Source organism: Siniperca chuatsi, linkage group LG15 (assembly GCF_020085105.1).
Source record: "Siniperca chuatsi isolate FFG_IHB_CAS linkage group LG15, ASM2008510v1, whole genome shotgun sequence".
Taxonomy (NCBI): domain Eukaryota; kingdom Metazoa; phylum Chordata; class Actinopteri; order Centrarchiformes; family Sinipercidae; genus Siniperca; species Siniperca chuatsi.
In genome coordinates, this window is record NC_058056.1 from 27722808 (window position 1) to 27742291 (window position 19484).

General features: G+C 41.0%; 2 protein-coding genes across 3 annotated transcripts; both read right to left on the reverse strand.

Moving 5' to 3' along the window:
* Window positions 1-8355: 8355 nt before the first annotated feature.
* sptssa (serine palmitoyltransferase, small subunit A) lies at window positions 8356-14123 on the reverse strand. The gene is made up of 2 exons (XM_044167169.1): window positions 13929-14123; window positions 8356-10610 (listed from the first exon to the last, which is right to left on the reverse strand). Exons 1-2 carry the CDS (start codon window positions 14029-14031, stop codon window positions 10507-10509), a joined length of 207 nt encoding a protein of 68 aa, XP_044023104.1. The 5' UTR covers window positions 14032-14123; the 3' UTR covers window positions 8356-10506.
* A 778-nt stretch (window positions 14124-14901) lies between these two features.
* Window positions 14902-19249, reverse strand: LOC122862016 (e2f-associated phosphoprotein). Of its 2 annotated transcripts, none has more exons than XM_044167167.1 (6): window positions 19021-19249; window positions 18030-18211; window positions 17647-17754; window positions 17368-17482; window positions 17127-17255; window positions 14902-16294 (listed from the first exon to the last, which is right to left on the reverse strand). In XM_044167167.1, the coding sequence occupies exons 1-6, from the start codon at window positions 19098-19100 to the stop codon at window positions 16000-16002; spliced, it is 909 nt and encodes a 302-aa protein (XP_044023102.1). In that variant the 5' UTR covers window positions 19101-19249; the 3' UTR covers window positions 14902-15999. The 2 variants fall into 2 exon arrangements, with proteins under 2 accessions (XP_044023102.1, XP_044023101.1); XM_044167166.1 differs by having other exon boundaries at window positions 17647-17757; window positions 19021-19247.
* Between the last annotated feature and the right edge of the window lie 235 nt (window positions 19250-19484).

Here is a 19484-nt window from a genome sequence, read left to right on the forward strand (position 1 = left end):
CTCATTCCAGCTTCTCCAACGATAACATTTTTCTGTTTTTATATCATTTTAAATTTTAGTTTGTTGATGGAAAAAGAAAAAAAACATGCAATTTGAGGTTGTCATCTCATGCTCTGGGGATTATAATGGCCATTTCTCACTATTTCGTGACAATTTATAAACTAAACAATCTATTAAATGAAATAATTAAAATATTAATGGGTAACAACAATAATAATAATTCTAATAATTATTACTCTTTATTAGACATCTGACTCTTCATTAATAAAAAACCAACCATGGTTCTCATGAGGCTACCATTCAACTTCGACGCACATCAGCAACGTTGGCGAGTGAAGCTTTTATTTTGAAGACACTGTTCGAGACTTCCGGCCACAGTCTTGTTTGTAGAGTGAAAGGATGAGGGACAAAAGTGAGACGTGCTGGATGTGAATCACTACGGGGTGGGGGTGGGGGTGTTCCTGGGCCCCTCTCAGTTTCTTGAGAACCCAGTTCATTGTATAAACATCTAATATTACATCAACCATTGTTATAATCTGTGTCAAACATTTTAAGTGGATTTCTGGGGAAATATATCTTTCATAATATGTAGGCAACATAAACTGTACAGGCTGAGAAGATTCGGACTATTATTTAATCAATAAGTTCGACATATCGTTGCTTTTTATTGATAAACAGTGAATAAAGTGGAATCAGGAGACGTCACTCCGCTCTGCTGCGTGCCCGCGCACTGGGCGTGCCCGCCGCCATTGAGGACTTCACGGGCCGCATGTAGCCCTCGCGCTCCCTCCCTCCCTCCCACCTACCCGCGAGGAAGTGAACGTGAAGTTGACCACGCGCCAGGAAAAGACTGAGAGCAGCTGATAAGAGCACGCAGCCTATACAGGATAATAATAATGATGATAGTAATAATAATAAACAGGGGCATGTTGCTGTGTAGCCTAATGAAACGAATTAAACCCTCTTTGAAGTAATGACATGCTTTCTGCAGCTGACTCTGGGTCAGCTGCTGCAGCTTTGTCTGCCTCTGTGTTTACTCTTAATGTGCTGAACTGGCTGTTTATTTTTTTGTTTTTGTGTATTATTGTTAGTAGTATTATTATTTGATTTGTGTTTCACTGTGGTGTTTTATTTCTCTTGTTGTGAAGCACTTTGTACTTTGTTTTGATAAGTGCTCTATAAATAAAGTTATTATCATTATAATAATAATAATAATAATAATAATAATGTTGGACATTAACACTACTTAGCAAAATGCCCCCCCCATGTTCTGTAAATTTCCTCATGAAATTGCTGTTTTCTGCAACAAAAAGCAACTTTAAAAGATCAAAATCAGAAATACTTCATTGATCCCCGAGGGGAAACTCTTTTGTCACATCAGCGCACACAGGAAGAGAAGTACTAAGCAAAATATATAATACACTATAATACAGGTCAGATAAATTAAGTACCAAGTGGGTATATTTATATAAGTATAAAATTAAAATAAGTGTTTAGTACAAAGTGGGTTTACCGGTTGATGATAATAATAATACAGTATAATAATAATAATAATAATAATAATAATAAGGTATATAATGCAATGTAATAATACAACCAGCCTTAAAAAATATTTAATTGTATAATGTAAACTCCTTAGATTGTGTCAGACCTATATGATGTTTACACTGAGTGAAAAATATTCAAACTACAGACTTTTTATGGCTGCAGCAGTCCATCAAGTGGAAATATTCTAGATGTTTTGTGCATTATTTTATACAAATGTCCTTAAATTCAGTGATATATGGCTATAATTTATCTCTGCTATAATGTATAACTAATGTCAGTGGGTTTGACCAATATTTGGCTGCACAGGTGGGTCAATGAGGTTTAAGCGGGTGAAAGAATGAGTAACCTGAAGGGGTAAAACAGCTGAATTTAATCCTCTAACCCTTTACATTAATCATTAAGGTGTCGTAATGTGAGGGACCCTTGTTTACATAAGAAGTGTGTGTGCGTTAAGTCATCTGTGCGAGTTTCTTAAAGGAAGTGGTCTCATAGTTTCAGTTTGTGTCTTTATGCTGCAACTGGAATATTTGACTTGGAAGCTGTTACATAAGTTTACATTTTAAAATGACTGTTATTGGCTGTATGGTTTGGTGCAAATACGTTTAATGCAAAGTTAAGTCTGCTGGGTTTTTTTTTTTTTTTTTTTTTTTCACAATGATTCATGACACTCTGTATTAAAAATAAAAAATACACCCAGACTGTTTTTGTTCAGGGTCACGGGGGGTCCTGGGTAAAAATAACCCACCTCAAGTCAAGGCTCAGAGGGGTCAAACAAGCTATAAAAGCCAGTTTAAAAGCGTCTTTGGGGGCTGACACGTACCGGTTGGTGGGTTCTGGATGTAAAACAGACTGCTGTCTCACGAACCAACTTTGCCGTGTCTCCCTCTGATCTTGTGGTTTCCCAGCTTCCCGTCTGCGTTGGTGATCAGTTTGTCCATCCTAGCTGATGTTCTCGCAGCCCGACTCCTTCCCTTCCACCCAGACGATCTGGTCCCCCCCCTCCCAATACTCCTGGTGGCATCCTGCCCCCTGCTGGCCAGCTCGCCGTCCTGCATCCTCCTGGAGTTCCCAAACCTCGTGCAAAATCCGGTCCTCCGACTTTGCTCCCGAAAAAAAGTTGTCGATGATGCAGGGGACAACGTAGTGCAACACCAACCTGTGGCTGCTGCGGCACCTCCGGTCTTTGGATCTGGGGTGGATACTCCAGGGGCGGGGACGGGGTAGGACCCCTGCCCTCTCTATCTCGGCCCCTTCCCTGAGTCCGAAGCCCCTTCCCTGAGTTCCCTCCGAAGGTCGATCCCAGTCCCATATCCTGTCTCCAACTCTGACCCCACTGCCATTTCTGGTTCCCATCCCAACAGCAACTCCACCTGCAGCCCCAGCATCGACCCCAACCTCGACCCAGTTTAGAGCCCAGACTGGAATCCTAAAAATCACCATCAACTCCACCCTCAGTAGGAACTCCAGTACCAAACTCAACATGGACTCCATTCCCAGCCCGGGGCTCAACCTGAGCTCCCAAAGAAAGTCTCTACAGGTTCGGTGTCAGCCCTGCTGTACCCGCAGGAGGGCAGCTCCACCGGACACCTGTGGGCAGCACCATCGCCCCCATATTTATGGCACCGACAACTGACTCTCTACCAGAGAGGGTCTGACGGAGCGGCTGCTGTGTGAAATGCAGAATAGGCTATAAAAGAACAGCCGAACGGGAAATGGACAAAGTTTATTAACATGTAAATAAACTAAACTCCTTAGTGCAGTCGTTAAACGTACAATATGACCTATTAGTATAGCACCGAAATGATATATCAATTACTTGATTAGTCAATCTACAAAAAATTAATAGGCAACAGTTTTGATAAAAATATTTAAACAAGTCATCAATTAAGTAAAATTGACATAAACTCTGTGGTTCCAGCTTCTCAAATGTAAATATTTTCCGATTTTCAGTTAACTGAATATCTTTTAGTTGGACACGGTCATGAAACAGTAGTTTTAAACTTCACTCTAAAAAATGTCCATTTACTATTTTTCTGGAGCTTTTCAACCACATCTAATGGTCTTTCTCAGGGGATGGAGCGTAAAGACTCAGTATAGTAGTAAGAGTCAGTACAAACTCCATAACCTGAGGAAGACTGTGAGATCGGCTTAAAGCTCCAGATTTGGGCAAAACGTTGAAAGGGTTTAGCATTAAGGAGAAAATGTAAATACAGAAGGTTTTTAAGAAATGTGGTAAATTAGTATTATTTTCATATGTTAGCGCAGAAATTATTAGTCAATTAATCTTTTCTAGTCAGTCAAATTAATCAACAACAGTATTGATAATCCATTAATTAATTAATTGTCCGTTAAAGCTAAAATGCCAAAATTTATTTGGTTTCAGCTTCTCAAATGTGAGGATCTGCTGCTTTTCTATGATTGTAAAGTGAACAGTTTTGGGTTTTGGACAGTTAGTCGGACAACACAAGACATCTGAAGACGCCTACTGTAATCACTGCGTCAATTATTACTGTAAATATTATTGTTAGCCCGGGTATCAGTATTATTATCAGTGCTTATCACTTGCTATTGACCTGCCCTGTTGCGTTCAAGGACATGTGGAAAAGAAAAGAAACCCCTGCATCTGATTACAAAATACTTGATAATGAAAGTGTATATCAAGTCATTATGTCGATGCAGCCGTTGCAGACGTGTCACATCGTGCCCTCTCGCTGCCGCCGCCGCTCGCTCCCCGGGGCTTCCTTTCTGAGGAATGTGTGTATACGTGAGGCTCCACACGGCCGCCAGCTTTGTGCTGCCAGATGAAACAGTGATGGTGTGAAAGAAGCTGTGCCAGCTCTGCCACATGGGCCCGGTGTTAATCAGCACGGTGACAACCCCCCCCCAGTCAATCAGGATCTGCTGTAAACTGGTTTCAGTGTAAACAGCGGGATTTCTTTTTTTCTCTGCTCGAACACAAAGCTCAGAAATAGCAGTGACACAGAGCAGAAGGTCAAAGAGCGCCAGGGGGGGCAAAGCTATTTTGGTATGTTCTGCTTGTTTCTGTTACTATAAGTCAGCTTGGGTGGACGCCCCTTCTCTGACTGCAGTCCTGCAACCCTGTCAGCTGAAAAATACATACGGAAATGTTTTTAAGTCAAAACTTTAATTGAAAGCGTATTTCATTATGTTTTCCGACAATATCTACTTGTGCTGAAGCAAAATACATTTTCGTGGTTCTGTTCAGCCAACTCTTGGGTAAAGCCGCAATGGAAAAAAAAAATATATTTTTGTATTGTGAAAGGGCTCTCAGTGACAAACCTACAGCTCCTTTTGGTTTTACGATACATTTACAGTACGGTTCAATTTGAAATAGACGATAAATCAGCTGAACGATATATTGGCCGCCACTAGTTTATCGTATATCGGTAGCAGCGTATATGCTGGCCTATAAGCAACAAAAAAACTGCAGCACAGAAATGCCAAAGATGTTTAATTTAGAAACAGTCCTCATTAAGTTTGTCCACCGGAGAGTACAGAGAGTAAAATGCCCCGCTCAGTACATTTCTTGGTCACAAATAATCAATAATAAATACCAAATTAAAGGGATCTTTACCGACTGCGACGCACAGCTAGATACCACAGCTGACAAAATGTTGGTGAACTGACCCTTTAAGGCTCTAATGTCCTCCAGAAGAAGTTCTGTTATTTTCCGAGGGGGAGGAACCTTAAATTCGCAAAAGAAATTGAAAAATTGACAGCTATTACCACTGGCCAGGTGTGCACAGGTGTGAAAGTGTAGCCATGTTGCTGCGTGCATAAGCTGCCAAGTGAACAAAGCAAACTGCACTGCCATCCAATTGGCTTGCCTGATTGTTTTTATATCTCAATGTGTCTGCACTTTCTTTTTGTATTTCTATGTTCAGGACCCCAGGAAGACTAGAGGCACACCCATGTGCTCCTTATGGGGATCCTGAAATATCCATAGAGCTGAATCTGCTATAAAGGTTTATAAATGTAGCGTTAAAGTGGGAAGCGAGTGTGTTTTGAGAGCTATGACAACCAGAGACAAACTCAAAAGGTACGTGTGAACATAGCAGTTTAGCCAGTAGAGTTGATTCTGATTAATAAGACAAAAAAGGGTTTGGAACAATGGTCTTAAATCGATTCTGCACAGAGAGCCTTGGGAAGTCGAGGTCTAATTGAAAAGATGTGGAAATCAGAGGATGTTTAGGAAAATCTGACTGCACTGTACGCATGCTTTGTGTGTTTCTGTGCCTCACAGACTGCAGTCAGCAGCTTGTTGTGCGTACGTGAGAAGAGCTTCATCGTCTGTTAACCAGTAACCAGACCTCTGTTTCCTTTCTGATCTGCTGCCAGAGAGAGAAGGAAAGAACGATTCCTTGGCACTGCGTGTACGTGTCGTAATCTGACAAATAATGCCTGAGGTTTACTTTAGAGTTCAACTGATGTGTTTTTGATGGCTGATAATCAGCAGATATCAATGTGCGATCGTGAAATCACCAGTAATTCATTTTCCCTGCAGACTTAACAAAAGCCTCTGAAGCAGCGTTAGCACATCATGGGACGTGTTGAAGTTCATGCAAACAGGGTGAGGCCAAAATAACACGAACACCTGACAACCTACTGCCATGCCACAATATAAAAGTTAGGTCCAGCTAGCTGAAACTAATGCAGTTTAATACAACAGCCCTGAAACAAGATGCACCTTTATACAGGTTACATGTTGAATCTGTTCCGGAGAGGTGTTGATTCAACTGTATGGTCACTGGGTATGAAAGAGTACAGAAACGGCATTATATACCATTCATATATGATAAGTCAAGTCATGGTTTGTGTAATGTATGCTTCTGGTTTATTTTTAAGTTATAATAAAAAACAATTGTATTCATATAATCAGCCTACGTGTACAAAACGCTCAGTAATTCACACTGATCAACTGCACTTAAGTACTCTGTAACAGCGTCTGTGTGTTCATCCTGATAGTACATTTCTTTGCATGGGTTTTTTATGTTGTCATATTGTTTGGCTAACATAATGCATTATATAAACACGTGATTAACAATGTTGTGCTTATATCAGCAAATAAGAATGTCTGCTGATATATGTCGCTATAGGTTTTTCTAATATTATAGTCATGTGTTTGTTGTTCGTGAGACTCTGAAGAGTTTCAGATTTGTGTAATCTTTATTTCATTCTTTAGAGGACATTGTGAAACACATTTGATCTAATGTTTTATTTTACACTGTCCCTGCTGTATTTTATAATTTTATGACTGCTGTGTATTTTGTGCTTGTTTTGCTTTTTTTTTTTTTTTTTTTTTTAAAATGAAGTTATTGAAAAAAAATGTCCATACCACCACGCTGAGGTCATGCTATACTGCTGCTAGGTTTAGCCAATAGGAAAGGGAGTGGAGGGGGGTTAGCCAATAGGAGAAGGCGTGGAGGGGGAGTTAGCCAATAGGAGAAGGCGTGGAGGGAGGTTTAGCCAATAGGAGAGGGCGTGGACCAATAGAACCGCTGACCGAAGCTGACTAACCAATAGGATTTCGCAAAAGAGAGGGGAGGGGAATTTGAGTGGCAACTGTGTACACGCGGTATGTGTTGTGTGCTATTTGATGAAATAAAACGCCTTTTCGTTTATTTTGTTAAGAATAAAACACAAGTAGAGGAGATGCCAAAGTGGAGGCGGCCATTATGGCTCTTCAGCTCCAGAGAGCCGCTAACGTTACAGTGAAGATGAGTGGAAACCCGAACAGAATAGCTAATGACTATTAGATAAAACAAACTTTAAGGGGACATAAAGTTTCCTATATGGATGGTCGAAGGAAGACGTTTTAGAGGCAGTGGATGTTTTAGAAGTTAGATAACGACATGTGCAGTCTGTCCTGCTAGCTAGTGGCCCGAATTAAGTCCGCTGTACTTAAAAAGTTACCTGCCGAACAAGTGAAAATTAAATGAAATTAAACTACGAACCCATTTGAAGGCAGGGGCGAACTTCTCAGCGACACTGCAGCAAAATCCACGTCGATATCCGGCGTGTTTGAAGGAACAAAAACGCAACTGAGTCCCACGGAGTCCGGAGAAATTCAATTTAATCAGAGCCAAACGACCCGTGTTAAAATCCAACATGGCGCGTAATTTCTTCTTCGCTCTCCGCCTGGAGTTCTGCTCAGCAGCGGCTCGCTCAGTGCTGCCACTGCTGGCCACGGCTGGGTATCGTACATGGATAGTTTTTTGGTACCAAACCGGGAACAAATGTCTGGTCAGACTGATAATCTTGTTTATTTATTACTTGATCACATAGTTCCTTATTTAAAGAAAATTCTGCCAATTTAGAATAAAGTAACAAGGCATTTCAGTACAGAAATGCCGTGCTGTCTGGTAATTTGAAGACATTCGTTTAGGAACAGGTGACATATTAGTACAAATTTGTAATAATGAAGCTCATGAAAATACATTACATTACAAGATAGGGCCCCAAGATTTGGTACTAAAGCAGGGCTCACCTCATCACGTCAGCTGATATTGTGCTCGAGTGCCTGGAGCTCTCGAGACGCCGGGGCCGAGCCGGTTAGAACACATACTTTTAAAATACCGTTCATTGTATGCTTTATTCTTCATTTATTTGTGGTGTAGTAATGTTGATGATCTTCCCTTGCTCTGTTAATAAACAACATATTCTCTATCCTGACACTGTATCCAGTTACTGTTTGCTGCTGTAAGGACGGATAACATTTTTTCAAATAAAAACGTTTCTTTCCATTCAGTAAAATTCTAACTAAAAATCAACAAAAAGTCAACTTCATTGGCTGTTTAAGTTACTTTAATAAGACATTCAGACAGCAGTGACACAGCTTCTCTTTTACTGCTGAGTGTTTCTGTGTACAGATCAGAGCAATTTGGCTCAAAAACATGGAAACACTTCCATCTAGCATCTAATAATTGCAATTACAGGGAAAACAAAACCATAAATATATGCTGTATAACACATTTTAAGCCTACATTCAAGACTTTTAGAGACTTTTCACTGTCAGGTAGAATGGACATGAAAATGAATATCTTTTAAAAAAAAAACAACGGAAAATTGCTAATCTATTGGAAATTTATCTTTAAGACTTTTGAAACCAAAAGAACAGCCCACAATGAAACTACAGCAGTTTTGACTTCTACAACTGAATGTTTGCCGTAATCCTTAATCAGGACATTTTATAAGAATACCTTAAAAATAGTACAAGGTAAGTAGGATTTCCTCATTTTGGGGATTATTGCAGATGTTTTCCATAATACAACGTTCCTGTGTTCAAAGTGACGTACAAATACAGCACCACACCACGAAACCGCTGCACAGGCTGCTGTGTATCGACCTGCAGAAATAATAGCTCAGTTTCTTCATGACAAACGTTAACAGGACGGACACATCACTCGCAGCTGACTGGGAAGAGCAAAACAAGGTAAAGCAAACTGCTTTAGCGGAGTGAAATTTCCCTTTAATGATTTCAGTTATAGAACAGTATTTAACATCAGTAGCTCACAAAAACCACACATATTCGATTCTATACGCCGTCACATCGACTACAAAACTTTACACATGTATACAAGATTATATACACAAAAAATGAGAAAAATACAGTTTTGCAGGGGAAAATAATCACGATTTTCTAAAGGGATAACGGTACATATCATAAAATATGATTACATAAAAATTGAACTTCTTAAACATTTATAATTTCTGTGCAAAGAGGAAACCATTAACATTGCCTGCTGTGCAGTTTAAAATAAAAGTGGGAATTTAAAAGAGGACAACTGTGTCATTTTACCATCATTTCTCATCACACTGATGCTGCTTTCCAAGGTAAGACTCCACTCTCTGTAATGAGGTGTACCAGAGTGATGCATGTGTACAGGCAGCTGCAGCCACAAGTATACAGGTAACAAGAGAAATGCTGACACAATGTCCAACTTCCATCCTTCAGGACAAGCAGTCATGAGATACTCTCCAAGTGGTGCTGGAGTGGGATGTTCAAATATGACCGCATGAAAGAAACGTGTCCTTTTATGGTCATTTCTCAGGCTCTATTTCCTTTGAAGTCTGAAGACAAATTATATCATTAACAGGTCATAAAGAGCCATTCCAACTTTTGTTCAAAGTTGGTGGACACTGTCTCACACCTTTGCTGTCTCCAGAATAACAGAATCATTTGTCTGCCGAGTGTTTAGCTTTAAAAATGAGCAGGAACTTGCGGTGAGCGTATTAAAAACACAGACACCTGATGCAGACTGGTGCAAGTGTTGCATGATTGTTATTTCAGGAGTAAAATAACAAGCTGCAAATGACATTTGGGGCGATTGGTTACCACGACACAGTTTTCCACCCTTTCCAGATCGCAGCCAGTTTATTTGAACTTTGCACCACCCGCCCCTCTCTCGTCGTGTGGTGCCTCTACTGTACCTACATCCAGGCCTCATTCAGAGATCTGATCTAATAATCATATTTGGCTCATAAAATGGAATAAAATGACAAAGTATCTTGTCCATCAGCCGCTGTGTTTCTGACCCTGCATAAAACTCAAGGTATGATGTCTCAATGGAATAAAAATAAAATAATCCAAATCACTTCAAACATCCAGACATCCATATAATTTACACATTTTCAAAACAGTAAGGTGCGCTTGATTTAAGAAGATATAAACAAACACATGAAACGAAACCAAGCACACCCTTTAAGGCCTTGCCTCCGAGCCCAACGTTGTTCACAATCCCAAATATTTCAGTGAAGGAGAAACAGTCCCATCGTCCAACATGACCTTCAGCACGACGTTCAGAGCTTTGACCTTTGATATTGAATTAGCTTTGGAAGAGAGGAGGAGGAGGAGAGAAGTTCTGCCTCAACATGGTTGGAAACAATCCCCACCTCAAGCCCAGGAGACGGCAGACGGACATGGGCGGAGTCATCGTGTCATTGGACGACCTCGAAGTAGTGCAGGATAGCCATGATGTGCTGCGGCATGAAGACGTAGCCGGTGTAAACGGCCATGCCGGCCACAGAGATCAGCAGCGAATCTGAAGAGGAGACGTTAAGGAAGAACTTCCGAAGCAGCAGAGACTAATGTATCTGCGGGGGGGGGGCCTGAAGAAACCGTTACAAACTGTCAACAATCATTAATGTGATAAGCCACATCCTGATGTCGTGTCCTACATCAAGCGCTGCCTACTGACTGATTTCTATACAAGTGACAGGCCCTGCACTGGGTATGTTGTTCTTTTAAAGGGTCGGTCAGAGAAAGCAGGTTACACAGGTAATCGTGCGTGTTTACATGCTCTGTAGTAACCTGGTTACTGTAAATCCCTGTATACTGTACATGCAGACCGTCACTACAAGAGTTTGCGATTGAAACAAGCCTACTTGGGCAATATAGTTTCAGATTTGCTGTTGCATTCAATCGCTGATACCAATATCAGCGATTGGGGGGGGGCTTACCTGTGATCTCAGGTTACTACCACAGCTCAGCTGTTGCTCTGGCAGAGACACACCTGTGTTCCACTACGCACTTATAAATGACAAGACGCAGCCGGAGCTATAAAGACTGACTTCAGTGCAGCCAGCAGATGAAAGTTGGATTAAATTAGAGCTGAAACAATTAGTTGATTAATCAAATTAATGGGGACCTATTTTGATATTCGATTTATTGATTCAGACATTTTTCAGCCAAAAATAGCAAACATTTGATTCCTGCTTCTCAAACATGAGAATTTGCCGCTTTCTCTTGTCTTACATTAGAGAAAATATCTTTGGCCATGGGAACGTTGGTCGGACATAACAAGCAATTTGAAGACGTCACCTTGAACTCTGGGAAATTGTGATGGACATTTTTTGCTATTTTTTGACACTTTATAGACCAAATCTTTAATCAATTATGAAGAAAAATAATAGGCAGACTAATTAATAACAAAAATAAGTGTTTGTTGCAGCCCTAGACTCAATTAAACTGCTGACGTTTTATTAGGTTTCTACTAAGTGTAATCTTTAGCTTCATCTCGGCGTTAGCATCCCACACACACAACAGAATTTTAAGCTCTGTGATTGGATGTTTCTTAGTGGTACAGGACGTTCGGGTCAGTATGCGACTTCCTCGGATCGGTACGCCCTGTGAGCATGCCCCAGCTGTAGCATGCTAGTAGGCTTAGCCCGGTGACTAAAGCTCACGTCGTGTCGCTGCCTCCGAGCGGTAAACACAGAGCTGGAGGATCCTCCCTGACCTTTAGATCCACCGTATGGGAGCATTACGGTTTCCCGGTTAGTTACGATGGGCAACCGTAAGTGTCAAACTGTATGCCGGCATTGTTGAACTGAAGTCGGGGTTTGTCTGTGGAAACACTTCAAAACGAGTCGGTTACAACGGCATCACCCACAGCGGTCAGGCAGCCTCTCGCTGCAGATTCAGACCGAGCCAAATCAATAACTAATGCTACAGGAGTGTCTATATATACACAGTCTATGGGTCGTAGAGAATACAGACTTCAAGCATATGATCAAAGTGCTTGAGCCCTGCTACAAGGTGTCGTCATGTGTGCATTTCAGCCAGGCCGTTGTCCCTGCCCTGTGTAAACCAGCACTAGCTGCAGTTGTTCAGGAATTATCAACAGGTCAGAGTCCTGACATTTGTGTTATTTGTTTTTTTCTTATTGACAATATGACAGCATTTGAGTGCATTAACTGTTACAGTAAAAAATCATGGCCAATGAGCCGCTGTTGAATGTTTACATTTTTTCAAATTAATTACAAAAACCGAGCTGCGATCCTAAAACCGAGGTGCAAACCGAACCGTGAATTTTGTGTACCGTTACACCCCCCAGTGTTTCTTGGGAGTCGCAGTTGACTTCTCTCATTCAGTTATGTCCACAGGCTTCTCGTGCCTTCGACGTTTTATCAAAGAAACGGATATTTTCTAACACGGTTGTTCACCTTTTGTACTACGAGCGTTTCACGTCCATTCAAGCACAAGACATTCTCCAACTATCAGTCACCCAACATTGTCTATGAGAAAAGGAATGGAAGATCATAATAGCAAAAAAAATTTAAAAATTGTTCTGTCTTTCAAATATTACAAAACATGCAAATTCCCATCACAAGTAATGAAAGCCCAAAGGTCTATGTCAAGATTTTGTGGCCTGATTATCAGCCATATAACCCAGCCTTCCTGTCAAATGGAAATCAACTTTATCTGAGCATTTATGAAATAAACCATTACTTAATAACAAAATCACCAGCATGATCCCTGAGCAGCTGAGGGAATTAACATTTGATTGGGAACAGCACTCAGGCTGATAACGAGCAGACGAAGGACACCACCTCTGAGTAATAAATTCACACAAACACACCTTACCCTCGGGGAAGACGAGCTCCACGCGGAGGGTGACACCAGCTGTAGGAAGACGATGCATTACGTACAGAATGTGACACTGACGGCTTACTGCACTGCCGCAGATCAAAGTACAGCCATAACACCGTTAACACGATACACTTTAATTATTAAATGCCAATCCTTCCCCGTAGATGGAGCCGACTTTCCAGATTAAAGTTTTACTGTGATCAGAGTGTAGCCTCTGATGTCTATAATACGAATAAACACATGTTTCTAGTATCAATGTTTAAACTCTGCAGCTAGCTTAGCCTCGACGCCGCCCATAACGTTACTGTTGTTTCGCACATGCGAAACCCCGTTGACAATTCAATCTCTTTAATGCGTTTTTACTTATTGGCAAAGGTACGAGAGTAGTACAACAGAGTTTGAGACCCTCTCTAATCCATTAGTTTAGAGTTTTTAACTCGGCACTCAAACATGAATGAATCGTTATGCGTTATTACAAATATGTTGTATTTTTTCCTCTTCCGCCACACGAGTTTAGAGTCAATTACGCAAAGCTCCTTTTAAATTTAGATGTGTTTAACGATCCTTCGCTTATAGGTAACTTAAATGGACGTACCTTGTTGAACAAAATTTTAGACTTTTTCTACAACGATATGAGCGGTACCTTAATTCGGCATTCATTCAAAACTAAAAACGTAATTCAGTTTTACTAAAAATACAATTTTTTCTTCAAATGTTAGCGACTGACGAACATTTTCATTTCAATTTCAACTAAAACAGTGACCAACCGGTACATTGTATATATGCCGAATTTGCCATAAACTCCTGTACATCTGTAAAATGCCTTAACTGATATTCACAACACAACTTAAATACGTTTATCCATCACAAACGTTAGCGTCATGTATCCAGGCAAGAGCTAGGTTAGTTCTGCTGACGTTCTAGCTAAAGTTAGCACATTAGCTCGCCTGTTCAGCAGTCTAAAGTTATTTCACACGGAAAAGGATACTGAACACCGTCCTCTCCCATGGCTCCAGCATGTACAGCGCCGTCACCAGAAGATATTGGTAGTAAAACCAGGATAACTGCTTCCAACAGTCACCCAGGGCCATGGTTCCAACTTTACAAACGCCAACTTATTTCTCTTTCCTCACTGTTTTTTTTTTTCTTTCTACGTGATTCGTGTTAGAGTATTTCCTGGTGGCGTATGACGTTTAATCATAAGGTGCTCAATTTCAACCAATCACAACTCTGCGTTCGAGTGCACGGCTCTGACGCGACAAAGGGAGTTCCAACATCCTGATTTCAAAATAATGTGCAAATTAAGCGTAAAAGCCAGTGACTAGTGTGTGTGTGTGTGTGTGTGTATATATATATATATATATATATATATATATATATACACACACACACACACAGTCTATGGTGAGAGCACTTTACAATGTTGTGTAGAAGATGTGTTATTTGTATGCAGCTAGTTTTACAGAACTGGTAGATTATCATATCATGCATACTGTGTCCTCCCTCATTCTACTTATCACATTTTCAAAGCTGAATTACTTTGTGATATTTTAATTTTCTTTGTCTTGTTTACAATTTTCATACATTGCTACTTGTGTTTTAAATGTCCTATGAAGAAACCCAACAATGAACTCATCCTTCTAACAAGTACTGACTGATAATGTATATCTTATTCCTCTGTGCACACACAGTTTATTTTGACTCAGTCACTAGAGCACCAAATGTGGATTAATCCACAGCTGATAATAATAAATAATCCCCAACAAATGCGCTATTTCCTGCTGTTTGAGTAAGGTTTGATGAAAACTACAGTGACCAGCTGCTGAGTCTTTTTTTTTTTTTAAATGAAACTGTATATTGTGTATAAACCAATCAAAAACTACAGTCTATACAGTCTTTCACAAGTTAAACTACATTACAGTCAACGGTTTGTAACTCAAGCAGACAAAGGAGTTTCTCGATCAGATTGGTCAATCAATGTCTCAGAAAACACTGACAAGTTTATTTGCAACCGTAAAATGTCCCTCTCGGTCCACGATTCTGGGTCACAATTCTAAAAAACCCAAAACAAACAAATGTTAGCAAGCTGCTAACATTTTACCTTCGCAGCATTTATAAGCAGTATACAAACATTTAATGAGCCCTATAATGTAGTTGTAAGCAGATACAAGGACATGTTTAAGTGTTTATTAATGTACAGTATTTGTCAACAATTCTAACGTCTCCTATGAAGACGTCTTTTATATCATTTATAGCATCTGTGTTTTGCTATGTTGTCATTCATTATCTGTACATTTTTGCCTTGTAGATACAGGAACAAGTGAAATAGTTAAAACTACAGCAAGCAACAAACTGGAAAACTGTTATTTCAAGGGCGGGGAGGGTGGAAAGGGGACAGTTGTGTAAGGGGTCGCAGCACGCCGAGCCGCCGCCGGTGTGGGGGTTGTACATAGAAAATAATAGGGGCGGCTGTGTTGACGCGGGCCGTAGTTGTTGACAAATACATTAATGAACACTTATATATGCTTACAACTACATTATAGTGTGTTATAAACCATTTATTCTATGTTTATATACTGATTATGATTTTTAAATGGGGGGGGGGTTAAGCTAAAGTGTTACCAGGAAGCTTTCTCACAAATGTTTAAGTACGTGAAAGTGAAGAAAATGGGCATTAGCCAATATATCAATATCCAGCTTTTGTAATTCTCAAATATTAATATCGGTATCGGCCTTAAAATTCAGGCTCTTGTGTATTCAGTCCAAAAAACGTTCCCAGACAGACAACGTGCTGCTGACTTTCCACTGCGATCCAGAAGCCTTTTCTCCTCATCAGGCAAGTGAAATGTCCAGCCATGTGATCGACTCGGAGTGTTTCTGAACTGATTCGGGCTGATTGATCGAGACACTCCGAGCAACCGCAGCAGGATCCTCCCCTCTCAACCAGGACGCTAAAGAAGCTTCTTCTTCAGTGCTGGAGCTGAAGAAGCTGAGCGCTGCTGCGAGCTGAAGAGTCAGAGACAAACCCAGGAAATAAAAAAACTGTCTGCTCGTCCGTCTCAGCAGTGGCTGGCCAGGATGTTGAAGAAGTGGTAGACTTCGTCTTTATCGAACACAGCCACCTCGGTGGAGCACTCGGTGCACTGAACCGGGTGGTAAACCTCATCAGCATCCATCCCCGCCGGCGTCGGGTCGGGAGCCTGGTCCAGGGGTGTTTCTGTTTTCTGCCCCCTCCTCCTCTTCCTGTTCCTCTGTTTCCTCTCCTGCTGGGTTTTGTAGCGTAACACCTCGTCTTTCTTCACCGCGCAGTTCATGACGAACATGGCTCGATACTGCGTTCGGTACTTTTCATGCCTGAGTGGACACAATCAAGATATGTCGCTTTGAAATAAATTTAAAAAAAAAACAGTACACAGCAGTCGATATTTCATCAGTGAATAAAGCCGATGATATCAGCTGAAAAGCCCTTGTGCCAGCTTTTTACACAGCTACAGCTGCAGAAATCAGTTTCACAAGAATCAATATCAATTCAAAGTCAGCTTCTCTGACAGTAACTGTTTGCTTTTATTATCAGCTGACTCATTTTTTAATCAAGTGTTTAGTCTATAAAATGTCAAAAAAAACAATAGTCCCAAACCCAAAGATATTCAGTTTACAATTATATAAAACAGAGAAAAACAACAAATCCTCAGATTTGAGAAGCTAAAACAAGAGAATGTTTGACAGATAAATGACTTATAACGATTAATCGAGTATCAAAATTGTTGTCGATCGACTAATCGATTGATCGACTGGGTGTTTGAGCACTAGACTGTTCTGACTCATTCTGTTGAGAAGCAATATCTCCACACTCCCAAGAATTTAGGTTATAGACAAAACAATTAATTGAAAAAGTAATGGTCAGACTAATTGATAATGATAATTAGCATTAGTAGTTATGACCCAATGACTTTTGAAATTTCAAGATCTCAAAAACACGCGTTTGAAATCTTCCAAATCAAACTTTGGTGGACGGTGAAAAAAAGTATCTTTAAGAGACAAACAGACAAAGCACCACACGAACAGAAACCACGAAGAGCCCGACAGGCTGGAGTCTGGCCAGGGCATTTGAAAGGGAAAGAAAAGCAGCATGTTCGGTCATGTTTAAATGTGCCTCCGTGTGACTCTAGGTGTTGTGAAGTCTCACCTCTGACAGTCCAGGCAGAGCGTCGTCATGCAGGCAGGACAGTTGAGGACGGCGTCGCTGCTGGGTAAACCCTGAGACTGACGAGGCTGCGACCGAGATGCTGCGGCTGGTCGTTTTCTGCTGTTATACCTGCACAGGAAGTCAAGAGGCTGAACCACTACAACTCTAGTTTTGACTGTGTCGATCTTGTCTGGACAAACAAATGTTTCTCAACATTAGCGACTCCCTCTGAGCGTCTTACCCTCTCCTTCTGGCGTCCACCCAGGCCTGGTCCCTGTCGTCCTCGTCGGGGTCGTACAGCAGCTCGTCATTGGTCAGTATGGTCCGCTGTTTCCGCCTCCGGCCAGTGGAGCTGCCTGCAGAGGAAACAGAGAGATTTAGGTTTTAAATGGACTTTAATGATGTGTCTCATCTACGTGTCCATACAGGCCAAAGGGACAACTGAATCATTCGTGGTGGCGGCATGTTTACAGGTTGCAGACAGTAGGAAAACTAATGTTTAGGAAACATTCATGCTTACATGGCGTGTCCTCCCCCTCTGAGTCAGAGTCGAAGTAAATCTCATCGTACAGCTGAGAGTTAGGAAGTGCAGGACCGCTGACTCCTCCTCCTCCGCTTCCTGAGGTTTCTGCTGGAGAATAAACACACAAAACATCAGCAATGCTTTCACAACGAGGTCCTGTCTCCCAGAGCAGGATTAGTAGGTTTGCCAGCTAACTGTGGGATTATTCCTGGCTTTTCAGTCTCACAAAGATAGCTCGGGTTCAGTTACCATGGTAACTAACGCTGCAAGATGAACCTGCCAAGTGTAGGTTTTGTTCAGGCTTAATTGCGCATCAAAACATATAAAAATTCACAACGTTTTTCCAGTATAATAGTTTAGCAACTGCAGGTCGGCGTTACCTGCTGTTGATGGTCCCCAGGTTCCTTCCAAGGTCCTGATGGTGGAGCTGAGCTCCGCCTCCATCTCCTTCTCGAACTCATCCCCGCTGGACGACTCGCTCTCCCCCGTCAGATACTCTCTGATCAGCTTCTTCTTCTGCTCCGGAGTCCCGTTCAGCAGCACGTCCAGCTCATCCTCCGAACTGAAACACAGCGAGAGAGATTTGCCCGATCTGCTCAGTTTCACTTACAGTCTTCAGGCAACAAGTCCAGTTCAAAAACCAAATCCAGCCCTGAGTCACACCATCCTCCCTAACATAGAGAGATGTGGGAACTGGTAAAAGGCATTTTTCACTATTTGCTGACATTTTAATGACCAAACAATGAATTGATTAATCGAGAAAACATGAATCAATATTGAAAGTGATTGTTACTTGCAGCCCTACCTCCAAACACTATCTTATAAAATAAAAAAAAATGAAATAAAAAATAAAACTTTGCAGATACAAACTGCACTTTCTTGTTTGTTTTGTCTAAATCTAGTCGTACCTACTTACTTGCTGCCTTGTTAATTTTTCAAATTTGGAAATATGCAAAGTTCTATGTGTCAAGCCATGTCTACCTGCTGCTAGGTATGAATTATACACTTTACACAGAGCATAATATCTGAGTTGGTGGGTTAGTATTTGTCTGAATCTCTCCCCCCAGGCTGTGTTTATCTGAATGTCCTGTCCTCTTGTAGTGCTCATAAAGAACATTAGAAAACTCCAACTGGTTTCCAGCAAAGACAAAGTTAGCGGTAGAATTAGGCTCTAACAGCTCCGCCATCAGTTATATAACTTTAACACATTTTAATAAAAATCGACGTGTAGAGTAAAATGTGAAACAGTTCGTTTGAGTTCAGCTTGTTCCAGTTTGTTTACATGTTAGCATTCAGCTAGCTAGCTGCACGTTAGCCTCAGGGGGCTAAAGCTACACAGTTTTGAAATCTAACGCTTTATTTGATTCCTACCTGCTCTCGGCTCTCTCCTCGTCACTCGGCTCCTCGATCTCATACGAGTCAAAGTCCTCTGCTTTATTCAGTTTATTCATATTAACTGTTTGACAAAGTCCAAGTACAACAACATGAGTTGCCAGCGAGTTAGCAACGAGCTCCGAACGACTTCCGCCTCTTCTTCTTCTTTAGTTTGGATTTCACGGAAGTGGGCAAACATTGAAAGGAAACACTATCGCCATCTAATGCTTGGAAGGTGGACCGAGCTAATACACTGTATATGCATGGACTTTATATACTGTACACAATACACAATACAATAAAATACGCCTTCCAATCTTATCCACAATATTACTGAAAATCTGTCTTCAAAGCGTTTAGGTTGCCGAGATTCAATGGAATAATAGTCTGCAGTTCATCACAAATAAACTTGGCTTTGTGAATGTGATACTCGCCCAAAACCCAAACATGATTTTATCAAA